The sequence below is a fragment of the Ilyonectria robusta genome, assembly GCF_021365365.1.
Source record: "Ilyonectria robusta strain PMI_751 chromosome Unknown BGZ61scaffold_1, whole genome shotgun sequence".
Lineage (NCBI taxonomy): Eukaryota > Fungi > Ascomycota > Sordariomycetes > Hypocreales > Nectriaceae > Ilyonectria > Ilyonectria robusta.
This window is the reverse complement of record NW_025764435.1, coordinates 2,791,762-2,803,004: the sequence shown is the minus strand read 5'-3', so window position 1 is coordinate 2,803,004 and position 11,243 is coordinate 2,791,762. Positions and strand designations below refer to the sequence as shown.

At 53.1% G+C, this 11,243-nt stretch overlaps 4 protein-coding genes across 4 annotated transcripts; 2 read left to right on the top strand and 2 right to left on the bottom strand.

Moving 5' to 3' along the window:
* Positions 1-30: 30 nt before the first annotated feature.
* BGZ61DRAFT_438714 (ATPase, F1 complex, gamma subunit domain-containing protein) lies at positions 31-1,556 on the bottom strand. Its single transcript, XM_046244277.1, has 4 exons — positions 1,372-1,556; positions 579-1,168; positions 381-514; positions 31-315 (listed from the first exon to the last, which is right to left on the bottom strand). Exons 1-4 carry the CDS (start codon positions 1,425-1,427, stop codon positions 187-189), a joined length of 909 nt encoding a protein of 302 aa, XP_046112429.1. The 5' UTR covers positions 1,428-1,556; the 3' UTR covers positions 31-186.
* Positions 1,557-1,677: 121 nt separating this feature from the next.
* On the top strand, positions 1,678-5,516 carry BGZ61DRAFT_438711 (uncharacterized protein). The gene is made up of 6 exons (XM_046244276.1): positions 1,678-2,030; positions 2,186-2,409; positions 2,478-4,076; positions 4,133-4,384; positions 4,439-4,888; positions 4,944-5,516. Exons 1-6 carry the CDS (start codon positions 1,976-1,978, stop codon positions 5,082-5,084), a joined length of 2,721 nt encoding a protein of 906 aa, XP_046112428.1. The 5' UTR covers positions 1,678-1,975; the 3' UTR covers positions 5,085-5,516.
* Positions 5,517-5,691: 175 nt separating this feature from the next.
* Positions 5,692-7,635, bottom strand: BGZ61DRAFT_438710 (family 16 glycosyl hydrolase). Its single transcript, XM_046244275.1, has 2 exons — positions 7,059-7,635; positions 5,692-6,995 (listed from the first exon to the last, which is right to left on the bottom strand). Exons 1-2 carry the CDS (start codon positions 7,156-7,158, stop codon positions 5,986-5,988), a joined length of 1,110 nt encoding a protein of 369 aa, XP_046112427.1. The 5' UTR covers positions 7,159-7,635; the 3' UTR covers positions 5,692-5,985.
* Positions 7,636-9,489: 1,854 nt separating this feature from the next.
* On the top strand, positions 9,490-10,584 carry BGZ61DRAFT_19598 (uncharacterized protein). The gene has a single exon (XM_046237858.1). It carries the CDS (start codon positions 9,659-9,661, stop codon positions 10,256-10,258), a length of 600 nt encoding a protein of 199 aa, XP_046112426.1. The 5' UTR covers positions 9,490-9,658; the 3' UTR covers positions 10,259-10,584.
* Positions 10,585-11,243: the final 659 nt, after the last annotated feature.

The window sequence follows — 11,243 nt, the reverse complement described above, 5'->3', positions numbered from 1 at the left end:
CTTTCACGAAAACGAAATTGATTTCTATTAGACGGTCTGTGACATTTTTTATTGCTGCCACTCGTGGGGTTGTGGGCTACTAAGGAATTTATTGGAAGGCTTTGATACACTTGGGGAACCACGGGTTGGTGACCGATGGTGTTGATACAAAGGGAAGCGTCAGGCCCCGACTTGCATCTCCACTGTTTACATGTCCTCAGAGGCAGTAGCACCAGTGATAATCTCGACCAGCTCTCCGGTAATGACGGCCTGTCGGGTACGGTTGAAGAGAATCTGGTAGCGGCTGATCATGTCACCAGCGTTCTTGGAGGCGTTCTGCGGGAATTATTAGTACGGGATCGTAACTGGCAATATTTGTCTGGACTGCTTGTATAACTTACATCCATGGCATTTCGGCGGGCAGACTGCTCGCAGGCGTGGCCCTCAGCCAGAGCCCAGTACAGGGAGTTGGCAAGGCCGTACTCGCGCATGTTCGCGAGGACCTCGTCATCAACCTCGAAAGCCGAGAAGTTGGCTAAAAAACAAGAAAACCCGGTCAGTCACATGTTTACGGCCTCTTCAACCCAGGTCAGACTCACGAGACTGGACAATAGCCTCCTCGGAAAATGCCTCAATGATCGCGGGCTCGTAGGTCTGGGCGTTGACGAAAGAGTTGTACAGGATCTTGATGTCGGTGTACTCGGTGGGGAGCTGGATGATCTGGTCGGCAATGGCCTGAGCATCGGCGAAGGTAGGGACGTCCTTGCCAATGCCAGCAAAGCTGAGCTGGATAGCCTTGGGGTTGGTTCGGGACAGCTGAGCCTTGGCCTTCTCGCCAATGAGGACAAGATCGAAGGCAGGCTCAGTAAGGGCCTTGGCGCGAATGCGACGGCTGAGACCGGAGTGAATACCACCGCAGAGGCCCTTGTCGGAGGAGCAGACGATGTAGAGGGTCTTCGGCTCCTCGGACTCGACGGCCTTGGTCTCGGCAGACTCGTAGACCTTGTTGGAGGTCTCTCCGTACTTGCGAGAGTTGTTCATGGCACGCGTAGCACGGGTGAGCTTGGTGGAGGCGACAATCTTCATGGTCTTGGTGATCTTCTCGATGTTGCGGATGGACTTGAGACGGTCCTCGATCTCACGGAGGGTCGCATAGGTGGCAGCGGTTCCGGGCCGGGCAACGGCAGCTCTGCGACAAGCACACGGGCATCAGCAAACGCAGCTCTCTCACTGGCAGTAATTCCCAAGCGTCCTCAATGCGATATCCGAGCACGAATTGCGCGCGAGCCGTGGTGCTGGCGGGCGATTTCGGTGTCGTTGTCGCCCTCCAACCAGCTTCCGCAGCTCCTTCGGCAACAAAATCTTGGGGCCCGGACTCCGAGGGGGACTTACCGAGACTGCGCTGCAGTGGCAGCTCGGAGAGCTGGTCTGGCCGTTCGTGACAGCATCGTGACGGACGGAGGTATTCGGATTGAGCCTCTGCCAACGGTGGCCCAATTGATCGCGATGCTCGGATCAATTGATGGGGTAATCGGTCGTTGGAGGTCGGGATGAGTTGTATTGCGGACCAGCGTTTTGTTCTCGTCACTCTTTTCCGGTAAATTAGCGGCTACGCCCAAACCAACCGGGAGATCACGTGACTGGGCGCCTGGTAGCCGGGCACCCTCTGGGCGCTAGCACTACTTCGCTCCTCGGCAGGTTGCCTTCCCCGGCCAGCCTAGAAACACGCCGACGCCCTCTTCTTTTAGATTCCTTGCCCGCTTTCTATTCATCTTTCTCACCCAGTGCAACTTCTCTGTCCCTCATCTCCTTGTCCCAGGCGTTGAGGGGGCGCTTACTGCCGCAACAAGCTCTTTTTCCTCCCTTTTCCTACTTCGAATCGCTCTTCACAGGCCTTTCTTGTCGCTGTCTCCGTCTCGCATCCTAGTCCCTGACCTCATAGTCTCTGTTCCGCGGCCGGTTGCAGCGCGCACGACGACCACCAAACTCGGCCAACATGAGTTCTGCCAGCTCCGACGACGACCGCCCTCTTGCGAGGGCCAACGGCCGCCGTAAGTCGCCTTTTCCTCCGCTTTCCCGTCGCATTTTGGCCCTCTGCGGCGCCTCCTCGCCGCTTCAACAAAGTTTCCCCGATCAGACCTGCCTCGCCTCCTGCTACTGGCGCATACCTTGACTCGACTTGTACTAACAAAGTCTCTTTTCCCAGTGTCCTCGTCGAAAATATCGCACGCCCAGGACAGGGCCTTGGATCGCGACGGCCCCAAGAGCAACCACCTCGCCGGCCTATCAGTGCGCAACGGTCCGGTAGAGGACGACGACATGGACGTGGACGCGCCGGTTTCGAATGGCGCAAGCAAGCGCAAGTCGCGTACCTCCATCACCAAGATTAGCTACAGGGACGATTCCGACAGTGACGAAGGTGCTCCTCTGGTTCGTGATACTCCCAGGCAGAGAAAAAATTGTTGTGGGGCCAACTCAAGCTGACGATGCGATCATAGGCAAAACGACAAAGACAGGTCAAGAGAACCGCCCTTTCGGACTCGGACGATGAACCGATTATCAAGGCGAGAGGCAAAAAGCTTCCTCCCTCCTACGATGAGACGGCCCTGCCCGAGACCTCGGACGATGACCAACCCCTGGGCGTCAAGCTCTCGAAAAAGAAGGCATCTATCGAGAAGAAGGCGGAGCAGGAGGCCAAGGCCATTCGGGCTAAGAAAGCCACTCCTAGGAAGTCCATCAAGGACGAGTCTGATGATGATGTGCCCCTCGCGAGGTCGTCCGCCAGCAAACGCCAGTCAAATGGGGCCTCTTCGAAGCGGAAATCGAACGGCGTGAAGAAGGAGGAATCCGATTCCGATGCCCCAATCGCCAGGAAAGGCAAGGCGGCAGCGCCTGCCAAGAAGGGCGCCCGGGCTGCGCCAGCAAAGGCCGCGAAGAAGGTCAAGGAGAGTGACAACGAAGAAGACGAGTTCGCATGGTGGAACGCGCCGAAGCCCCAGGACGACAGCATCAAGTGGCGGACTCTAGAGCACAACGGCGTCCTCTTCGCGCCTGAATACGAGCCTCTCCCCAAGCATGTCAAGTTGATATATGATGGAAAGCCCATCAGCCTCGCCCCTGAGGCTGAAGAAGCCGCCACCTTCTGGGTAGCCATGATGACTCCCGCTTCATCCCACCACCTCGACAACCCCGTGTTCCGTGCAAATTTCTTCAAAGACTTCGCTGAGTTTGTCGATAAGTTTGGTGCGACAGACTCTAAGGGCAACAAAGTCCAGATCAAATCTATCGACAAATGCGACTTCTCGCAGATGCACGAGTACCTATCGGCCAAGCTCGAGGCTACCAAAACCAAGAACATGACCAAGGAAGAGAAGGAGGCTGCCAAGGCCAAGAGGGACAAGCTCGAAGAGCCCTACCTCCACTGCATGTGGGATGGTCGGAAGCAGAAAGTTGGCAACTTCCGCGTTGAACCCCCAAGTCTGTTCCGTGGTCGAGGTGAACATCCCAAGACCGGCCAGATCAAGACCCGAGTCTGGCCGGAAGACATCACCATCAACATTGGAAAGGATGCCAAGGTGCCAACTCCTCCAGCCGGACATAAATGGAAAGCGGTCCAGCATGACCAGAAAGCGACTTGGTTGGCCATGTGGCAGGAAAATATCAACAATGCCTACAAATACGTGATGCTTGGGGCTGCCAGTGATATCAAGGGTCAGAGTGATTTCAAGAAGTTCGAAAAGGCTCGGGAGTTGAAGAAGCATATCGGCAAGATTCGCAAGGAATACACCAAAGAACTTAAGAGCGAGGTGATGGCGGATCGGCAGAGGGCCACGGCCATGTACCTCATTGATAAGCTTGCTCTGAGAGCCGGAAATGAAAAGGATACTGAGAATGAGGCTGACACTGTGGGCTGCTGCTCACTGAAGTACGAGCACATCACCCTCGAGCCTCCCAACAAGGTCACCTTTGACTTCCTCGGTAAGGACAGTATCAGATACAACGAGACTGCCCACGTTGAAGCTCAGGTCTTCAAGAACTTGAAGCTTTTCAAGAAGGCCCCCAAGACCAACGGCGACGACCTTTTTGACCGCCTCAACGTAAGTAGATAAACCATCAGCGTTTTGTCTAGATGCCATACTAACACCCTCCCTAGACCTCGCAACTGAACAAGCATTTGAACAGCTACATGCAGGGCCTGACAGCCAAGGTCTTCCGTACCTACAACGCGTCCTGGACCATGTCAGAACTGCTCAAAGAACTGAGCCAGGATCCTCGATCTCGCGGTAGTGTTGCAGAGAAGGTGAAGCTTTACAACGACTGCAATCGTAAAGTGGCTATTCTTTGTAACCATAAGCGAACCGTCGGCGCTGGACATGAAGTGCAAATGCAGAAGCTTGGCGACAGGGTATGTGACATCTATCCTATGCTGAGCGTGAACATGAAGCTAACCTCTTCTCAGATCAAGGGCCTTCGGTACCAGAAGTGGCGAACAAAGAAAATGATTTTAGACCTTGAGCCCACGCAGAAGAAGAAGAAGGGCGCTGCCTGGTTTGAACTTGACGAAGACCTCGACGAGGAATGGATCCTGGAGCACCAACAGTTCTTGGTTGAGGAACAGCGGACAAAAATCACGAAGAAATTCGAAAAAGACAATGAAAAGCTCAAAGCCAACAAGGAAAAGGCTTTGCCTGACAAGGAGCTCAAGGAGCGACTTCTGGTCGTCAAGGAATTGGAGGCCAAGTTAAAGAAAGAGAACAAGACCAAGAAGGTCATTGCTGAAGGTCGAGGGCCAACTGTCGAGAAGTTCATCAGCGCGATTGAGAAGATAGATGATCGGATCAAGACGCTCGAGACGCAGGCTGAGGATCGTGATGGCAACAAGGAAGTCGCTCTTGGCACTTCCAAGATGGTGAGTATCTCCGATCTTTCTCTACGTCTTTCGCTTCGCTTACTCATTCATCCAGAACTACATCGATCCTCGCTTGACTGTTGTCTTCTCCAAGAAGTTCGATGTGCCGATTGAAAAGTTTTTCTCCAAGACTCTTCGAGACAAGTTCCGATGGGCCATCAAGTCTGTCGAGGATGCGGATGACTGGACCTTCTAAGTCAATCCAGACTTGTTTTTGGTTGTTGTTTTTTCGTCTTCCTTCGTCATTACCTTTGATTCTAGTTGCATTCTTTATCTGCATTTTGTGGTTTTGTAAGACTACTTGCTTTTATTCGCTCAACATTTACATCAGGGGAGCGGGGAGCCAGGCATGTCGCATACACATGCGCAAAGCGAGTGTCCACGACGCGGAGGGAGGACCTTGGATTCATGAACTTGAGGGCACGGCGAATTATACGGATCACCCATATGAGGTGTACGGCGGCACACATCTCTTATGAACGGACTCGCGCATACATAGAAGCTGGAAAAAGCGCGTGGGTCGGGTGAGCAGCGAGTGCTTGGGGAACCGAGTGGCCGGAGGGCTTCATAGCTTTGTTAGATCATACTTGCTTCTAGAACTCTGAAACGAGATATCTCTTGCTGAACACGATTAGTCCTGGTGACGTACTACTCGTTCGAGTGGCTTGCTACCGCTAACTTGAACTCTTCAAGTGTGTCAGTTGGGGCGGTCAGCCATGTCATGCTATCAATCAGTATGAATCAGGAGGAGCAGTAGTAAGCGTTGAAAGTTGATTCGTATAACAGGCATGTGTACCCAGACATTTTCTTTCATCCAATCTTTCATTGTTACTATGTGCAAATATATAATCATACATCAAATCTAGTTAGCCTTGCTGGCCTATTTTTCATCCCATCCGTAACGCCGTGCTGTTAAATCCATGATGTCTATCTATACCCGATGATGTTCATCATACGCCATCCATGCAGTGTTCTATACGTATCTATAAAAGCAAACCCAAAGGTCATTAAAATCCTTAATATCATGCATGCTCATGCAAATCCATAAATGTTGTGTCGTTCCCCCTCTTGCTTAGCTCGCCAGACTAGCCTCTTCCTTAAAAGAGTCTGACGGCAAAAGTCATAACGCCGGCCAGCATAGGAGCAAGTAGGAGCAGGGGAGAAGAGGCACGGAGGGCAGCGCCGGCGGAGATGGGTACAATCTTGCCCTCAGAGTTCATGGTCCAGCCGCTGGGAATAGCGCCAGTAGAAGGCCGAGCAGACGCGACCCAGGGCCAACCGGTCTGGGTAACCGTTGCTGTGCTGTCGTCCGCGGCAATACCGACGGGGACATCGGCGGTGGCAGTGGTTCCGGAAGCGGTGGCGGTCACGGTGATAGAGTCGCCGTTCGCGTTGCCGTTGACCGCGCCGCCGACGGCTTCGATGGACTCCCACGAACCAGAGGTGTCGGTGTACTTGTACTCGCTGCCCGTCGAGTAGTCGGTGACCTGAATGCTCTGAACCTGCATCGTGAAGGGACCGTGGGTATAGTCGGTGGGACCTTCTGCCCACTTGATGGTTCCCGCAGCGTTGCTGGAGTCACCTCCGGACCAGGCACCAAACTTGACCTGCATAGGCGTTTGCGGGTACTGGTTCTCGGCATCAGCATAGTTCAGAGTCCTGACGGCGGTGCCACCAGCCATCCAGATGATCCGGTCCTGGGTCCAATCGACGGTGTAGGTGATCCATTCCGACTGCGTGCCAGTGACATCATGGAACTGGCCTCGGTTGTACGTCGTAGTCTGGCCTTTGCCAAAGTAGTTGGACTGTATTTCGTCGGGGCTAGCACCCAGCCACTCGATGTCGATTTCGTCAAGGTCGTCGGACTGGAGGACGAGAGAGGAGACGATGCCGGCACCGGGAGCGGCCTTCATGGTGATCTCAACGCGGCCGAACATGATGTAGAAGAGGGAGGCGAGTTGCGGGGCATCGCCGCTCCGGGAGACGGTGAAGGAGACGCCGTTGTCGTCGTATGTGGGGGAGCCGGAGGCGGCGAATGAGTTGACCTCGCCTTGGGTGAAATCAACGTGGACAGACATGCCGAGGGCTGTGTCAGGCTCGCATGAAGCTGCGGGGAGGGGCTAGGTCAGCATCGATACACGGCTGGGTGAAGCGTAGAATAGCGACTTACTGCTCTCCAAGGGGTTGCAGGTGCTCCATGTCTGTGCTGAGACGGTGTCGGCAAGCAGAGCTGCCGAGGCTGCGAGGGCTGAGGTGTATGACCATCTCATGATGAAGGATATGTGGGTATGGAATGGAGAGAGTCGGGTATGTGACCAGACGCAGGGAGGGGCGGGTTCAAAGAGAAGGGATGTCGAGGTATGCAACAATTGCAATTGTGAAGCACGTGTCCGAGACAATGTTGGTTCGAGAACGACTCGGGGGACTCGACAATGTTACACAAAGGGTTGACTCGAACTTCGGGAAGAGATGTAAGATGCAGGATGCAAGATGCAAGGAGCCGAACAATGGGACAGTGGGAAGCCACGATATATGGGACGGGTAGCACAATAACGGGGCCGCGATTTCCAAGGCAGGGTTTCCCGGTTCCTGGGAATACACATCAGGCCCCAATTTCGAGCATCGCGTACGTGTTGAACGCAGGCAATTGGCCTGTTAATACGAACTTGGGAGGTTGGGAATATCTCGGCGTCACGCTTGGGGCCAGATGATGTCGTTGCGGGTGGGGCCGGAGTGGCTGGTAGTCGGAACACGGGTGGCTGGGGTGGGGCTAATGTGCTCTGAGGAAAACTACGCCACATCGCTTACCCTATACATGTTGCTTACCCTACACCACGTACTAGATAGGTCTGGACGGGATGAGTTCGATATTTAGTATCGAGTCTTGGGTTTGTTTGTGTGTTGTTGAGCTTTGAATGCTCATCCCTCATGTGTTATCGGATCGCTTACGGAAATAATATTGCAGTTACAAGGATTCATATTGTGTGGACTGCACTGATCTACCGTTAAGGAATGATGATAATTATGTGGGGTGTTGAAGCCACAACAAAACGGCTTCGAAGTTTAAAGCACAAGAAAACCATTCACATATACAGCAACTTGATATCAGACAAAAATTGAATTCTGCAACGCCCGACAAGGGACAAAGGCTCTGGGCTGCCCCAGAAGCAAGATGAATCTCAACGGCAGTTCAACTTACCCTACACAAGGTCATGCCACTACCCCTCAATTCTCACTGACGTGTCCCGACCGAAGCAATAACATCACACCATGTCACAACACAATGTTCCAAGCGGCTCCGAATGCAGTCAGTGCAAAGCAAAAACAACAACAAAAAAAAACCGAGTAATGAAAAAGAAACCTGAACGTCTGCGCCACCACCTACGCAATTCCGATGGCTCCCGCCTTCTCGTGATGCATCACGGATTTCGCATTCTTGTCACGGACAGAGTGGATGACATGACGTGTCAGACAGAAAGACGCCCCGAGAACATCCCATTCGACGTCTCATCCGCCCGCAAAACCCCTCTTCATCCGCAGGAAGACACGGCCCTGCATTTCAGATCTCGCCCTGTCCTCGGGCCCGATCCAACCGCCAAATCCCCTTGCATCCTCCCCACCCACACTCCGGTCCTTCACATGAGGCCATCCATCTCCCACCATCGCTACAACCTGTCCCAGAAGGACAGCTGATTCCCCACCCTCTGTCGTCCAAACGATGTGACAGCTGCATGCCCAATCTCCACCACAGGAAGCGTAACGAGTATCCGGGAGCCTTTATGGCGGAGCCGCCTGCTCGGATTTCAAGACGAAGGCGTCAACACTCCGGACCCCGCCGATGGCGATGGTGATCGACGGAAGGGCATGCTGATAGAGCCTAGGCATCAACCGATGTGACTTTCCAGAGGGCGTGCGTCAAACTAGCCCAAGCAACTTTGCTTCTCAGAGTTGAGCTAGACGTAATACCCTCATAACAACACACAAATGAGAAGTGACAGACTGTTTGAGCTGAGCGAACGGGTCCTCACTTGATATGCCCGAGCGCGTCAAACAAAACCCTGACAGACAAGTCCACCCACGGATGTCTGAGTAAATCGCCGAGCCAAGCAAGGAAGAAGAGAAACAAGTCTAGACTGATGTGTTGCACGCAAATGATGACATCGAGTGGTGTCTTGAGTCACGACGCCTCGGAGTGCTCCAGCGCTCCACTTGGAGATGCTCAACCGGTTTACTTCCCACGACCACGATTGGACCCATTGCCAGTCCACTTGACGCACCCTCACGCACATCAGAAGGCCCGCGTCTTGTGTCTCGGTTTCGTGTTGCTGCCCCTCGCGTCAGTGGTTCAAGACGACTGGCTGCCAGGTCCTCGGGCGCCCGTGTGAGATGCATATGAGACCTTCTTGGATCAGGCCATCAGTGATTCAAAGATATGATAGGTTTGCTCCAATGGACACGACGTGCATAACTCGCCTGCATTAGCACACAATGACCCTCGCATAGAGGCGCAATAGATCGTGCGATGAATCATGTAAGAAAAAGGAACAATATGAATGAGAGGGAGGGAAGAGACAGCAAAAGAAAAAAAAGAAAAAAGAAAAGTGAAGGCGGCACACTTTTCGGAGTGCGTCGATGTAGTGCGTCTCACGTCGAGACAAACAAAAAAAACTAGTGACACCATGGCGGGTTCAATCAGCGGTGAATGAGGCACGACGAGAGCAGAGCAAATGCCGAAATGAACTCGTCCTTCCCTGCTGCTCATTGTTTGCCATGACAAACCTTGGAAGCTTCGGATCACGTATTGCGGTGAGCCGAAGCTGCCGAAAGGCAAAACCCCAGGTCCTCGAGGTCAAGTGGGCGGTGACCTTGCAAGCCGTATACAACCAAAGACATGGGCTTGCGCTAGGCTCATCCGTTGCCGCTGGTCTTGGATATCACACTGATCACCAGGCATCCCGTTACCAAGAGGGGCCTCGTACCGCTGCATCCATCCTATATCCATCCATAGGAAGGCTTGACTATAGCCTCCGACAGTCTGCCGTTGTCTCCACACGTGCGACCCTCTTGCCGTGTTTTTGTCCCATTTCGGATCGAGGTACAGCTCGAAGGGCATGTCCAGCCCATCTTGCAACGTACGAAAAAAGAATTTTCATTTTTTCTCTCCGCTGTCTCTTTTCTTTTTGCTCATGGGGGTCATGGCGGGAAAAGTCTCACCCAACCTCCGGAGGCGGAAGCGTGGGACGACCCGCGGTCTGTACTTGCTTTTTCCTTGTCCCAAGACCGGTAGTTGAAAAGTCCACTTGGCCGAGGACCACTTTTCGACTGCTGGCTTCTTTTTTTCCCCATCAATCTGAGAGATCACAAATCTAGCGCCAATTTCGCCTGCCACGTCCTCTTCAGTGGCGTGGAAGGCCGTCCATTAGGTGTGGTCTCTGCTTTCCGAGAGGTCCAACCAGCTGTTCAGGTGAAAAGCAGCAGGTTGGACTAAGAAGAGTGGCTTGGAAAACTAAGAAATCGCCAGGTCCAACACAGAAGTTATGGAAATGAACGCATTGATCGTCTGTGGGTCGATATCAGTCATACATAATACGCCGAAGGCGGACTTGGGCTCCGAGTTGCTTTGGATCAAATTGCATGATGGTAACCAACAACTGAGACAGTCGTTTTAAGGTGTCACGTGAACAAGGTGCCAAGCACACCTTGCTTCTCTGGCATGTCTGTCATGTGAACTCCAAATGTTAGCTGATTGTTATTATAGTCAGATGCCTCCAAGTATTAAATGGTCAATTATCGGTATGGTGATCATAATGTACCACAGAGGTGCGATATGTCCCACGTAACGTAAAGCCAGTCACGAATGTCATATCAAGATACTCAGCCCATTTCATGTGACCCCACCCGATGACAGATAGACATCAAGTTGGTGATAAGTCCGGAGACGCTCACTCCATTAGATAGAGAGGCTTGGTGATAGTAGACTAGCCGGATGGTCTGTGTGTGCGTCCAGTCGTGGTGTTGATAAGTCACTGCGATAACAGTGATATACAGTAGTGTGAAAGCACAACTGCCCGCCCGGTTGTGTCAGCTCGCGTGGAAACCGGGGAAATAGAGAGACCACTTTGTGGCAGATACAGGCGGCTCAGTCGCTCACCGTCGCACTTTACTTTGTTAAGCATTGCTGTGGTGACTCGCTCAAGCCGAGGTGACGAGTCTTTCTCAGTTCCACCTTGCCAGATCGTCAACATGGATTCTGGAGGCGACATCACGAACCGAACCGGCCACCAGTTCATATCATTGAATGTTGATCTCGCGTCATGCTGGGTCGGGGCCTGAGATTGAGCTGGTGGGGTCTGAA

Coding starts and splice junctions, on each gene's coding strand:
- BGZ61DRAFT_438714 (XM_046244277.1), bottom strand. CDS start 1,427: ATGCTGTCACGAACGGCCAGACCAGCTCTCCGAGCTGCCACTGCAGCG. Junction 515..578: donor GGAGGCTATTGTCCAGTCTC/GTGAGTCTGACC, acceptor CTTGTTTTTTAG/CCAACTTCTCGGCTTTCGAG. Junction 316..380: donor CCCGCCGAAATGCCATGGAT/GTAAGTTATACA, acceptor TAATTCCCGCAG/AACGCCTCCAAGAACGCTGG.
- BGZ61DRAFT_438711 (XM_046244276.1), top strand. CDS start 1,976: ATGAGTTCTGCCAGCTCCGACGACGACCGCCCTCTTGCGAGGGCCAAC. Junction 2,031..2,185: donor TGCGAGGGCCAACGGCCGCC/GTAAGTCGCCTT, acceptor CTCTTTTCCCAG/TGTCCTCGTCGAAAATATCG. Junction 2,410..2,477: donor GTGACGAAGGTGCTCCTCTG/GTTCGTGATACT, acceptor ATGCGATCATAG/GCAAAACGACAAAGACAGGT.
- BGZ61DRAFT_438710 (XM_046244275.1), bottom strand. CDS start 7,158: ATGAGATGGTCATACACCTCAGCCCTCGCAGCCTCGGCAGCTCTGCTT. Junction 6,996..7,058: donor CTGCAACCCCTTGGAGAGCA/GTAAGTCGCTAT, acceptor CCCTCCCCGCAG/CTTCATGCGAGCCTGACACA.
- BGZ61DRAFT_19598 (XM_046237858.1), top strand. CDS start 9,659: ATGACAAACCTTGGAAGCTTCGGATCACGTATTGCGGTGAGCCGAAGC.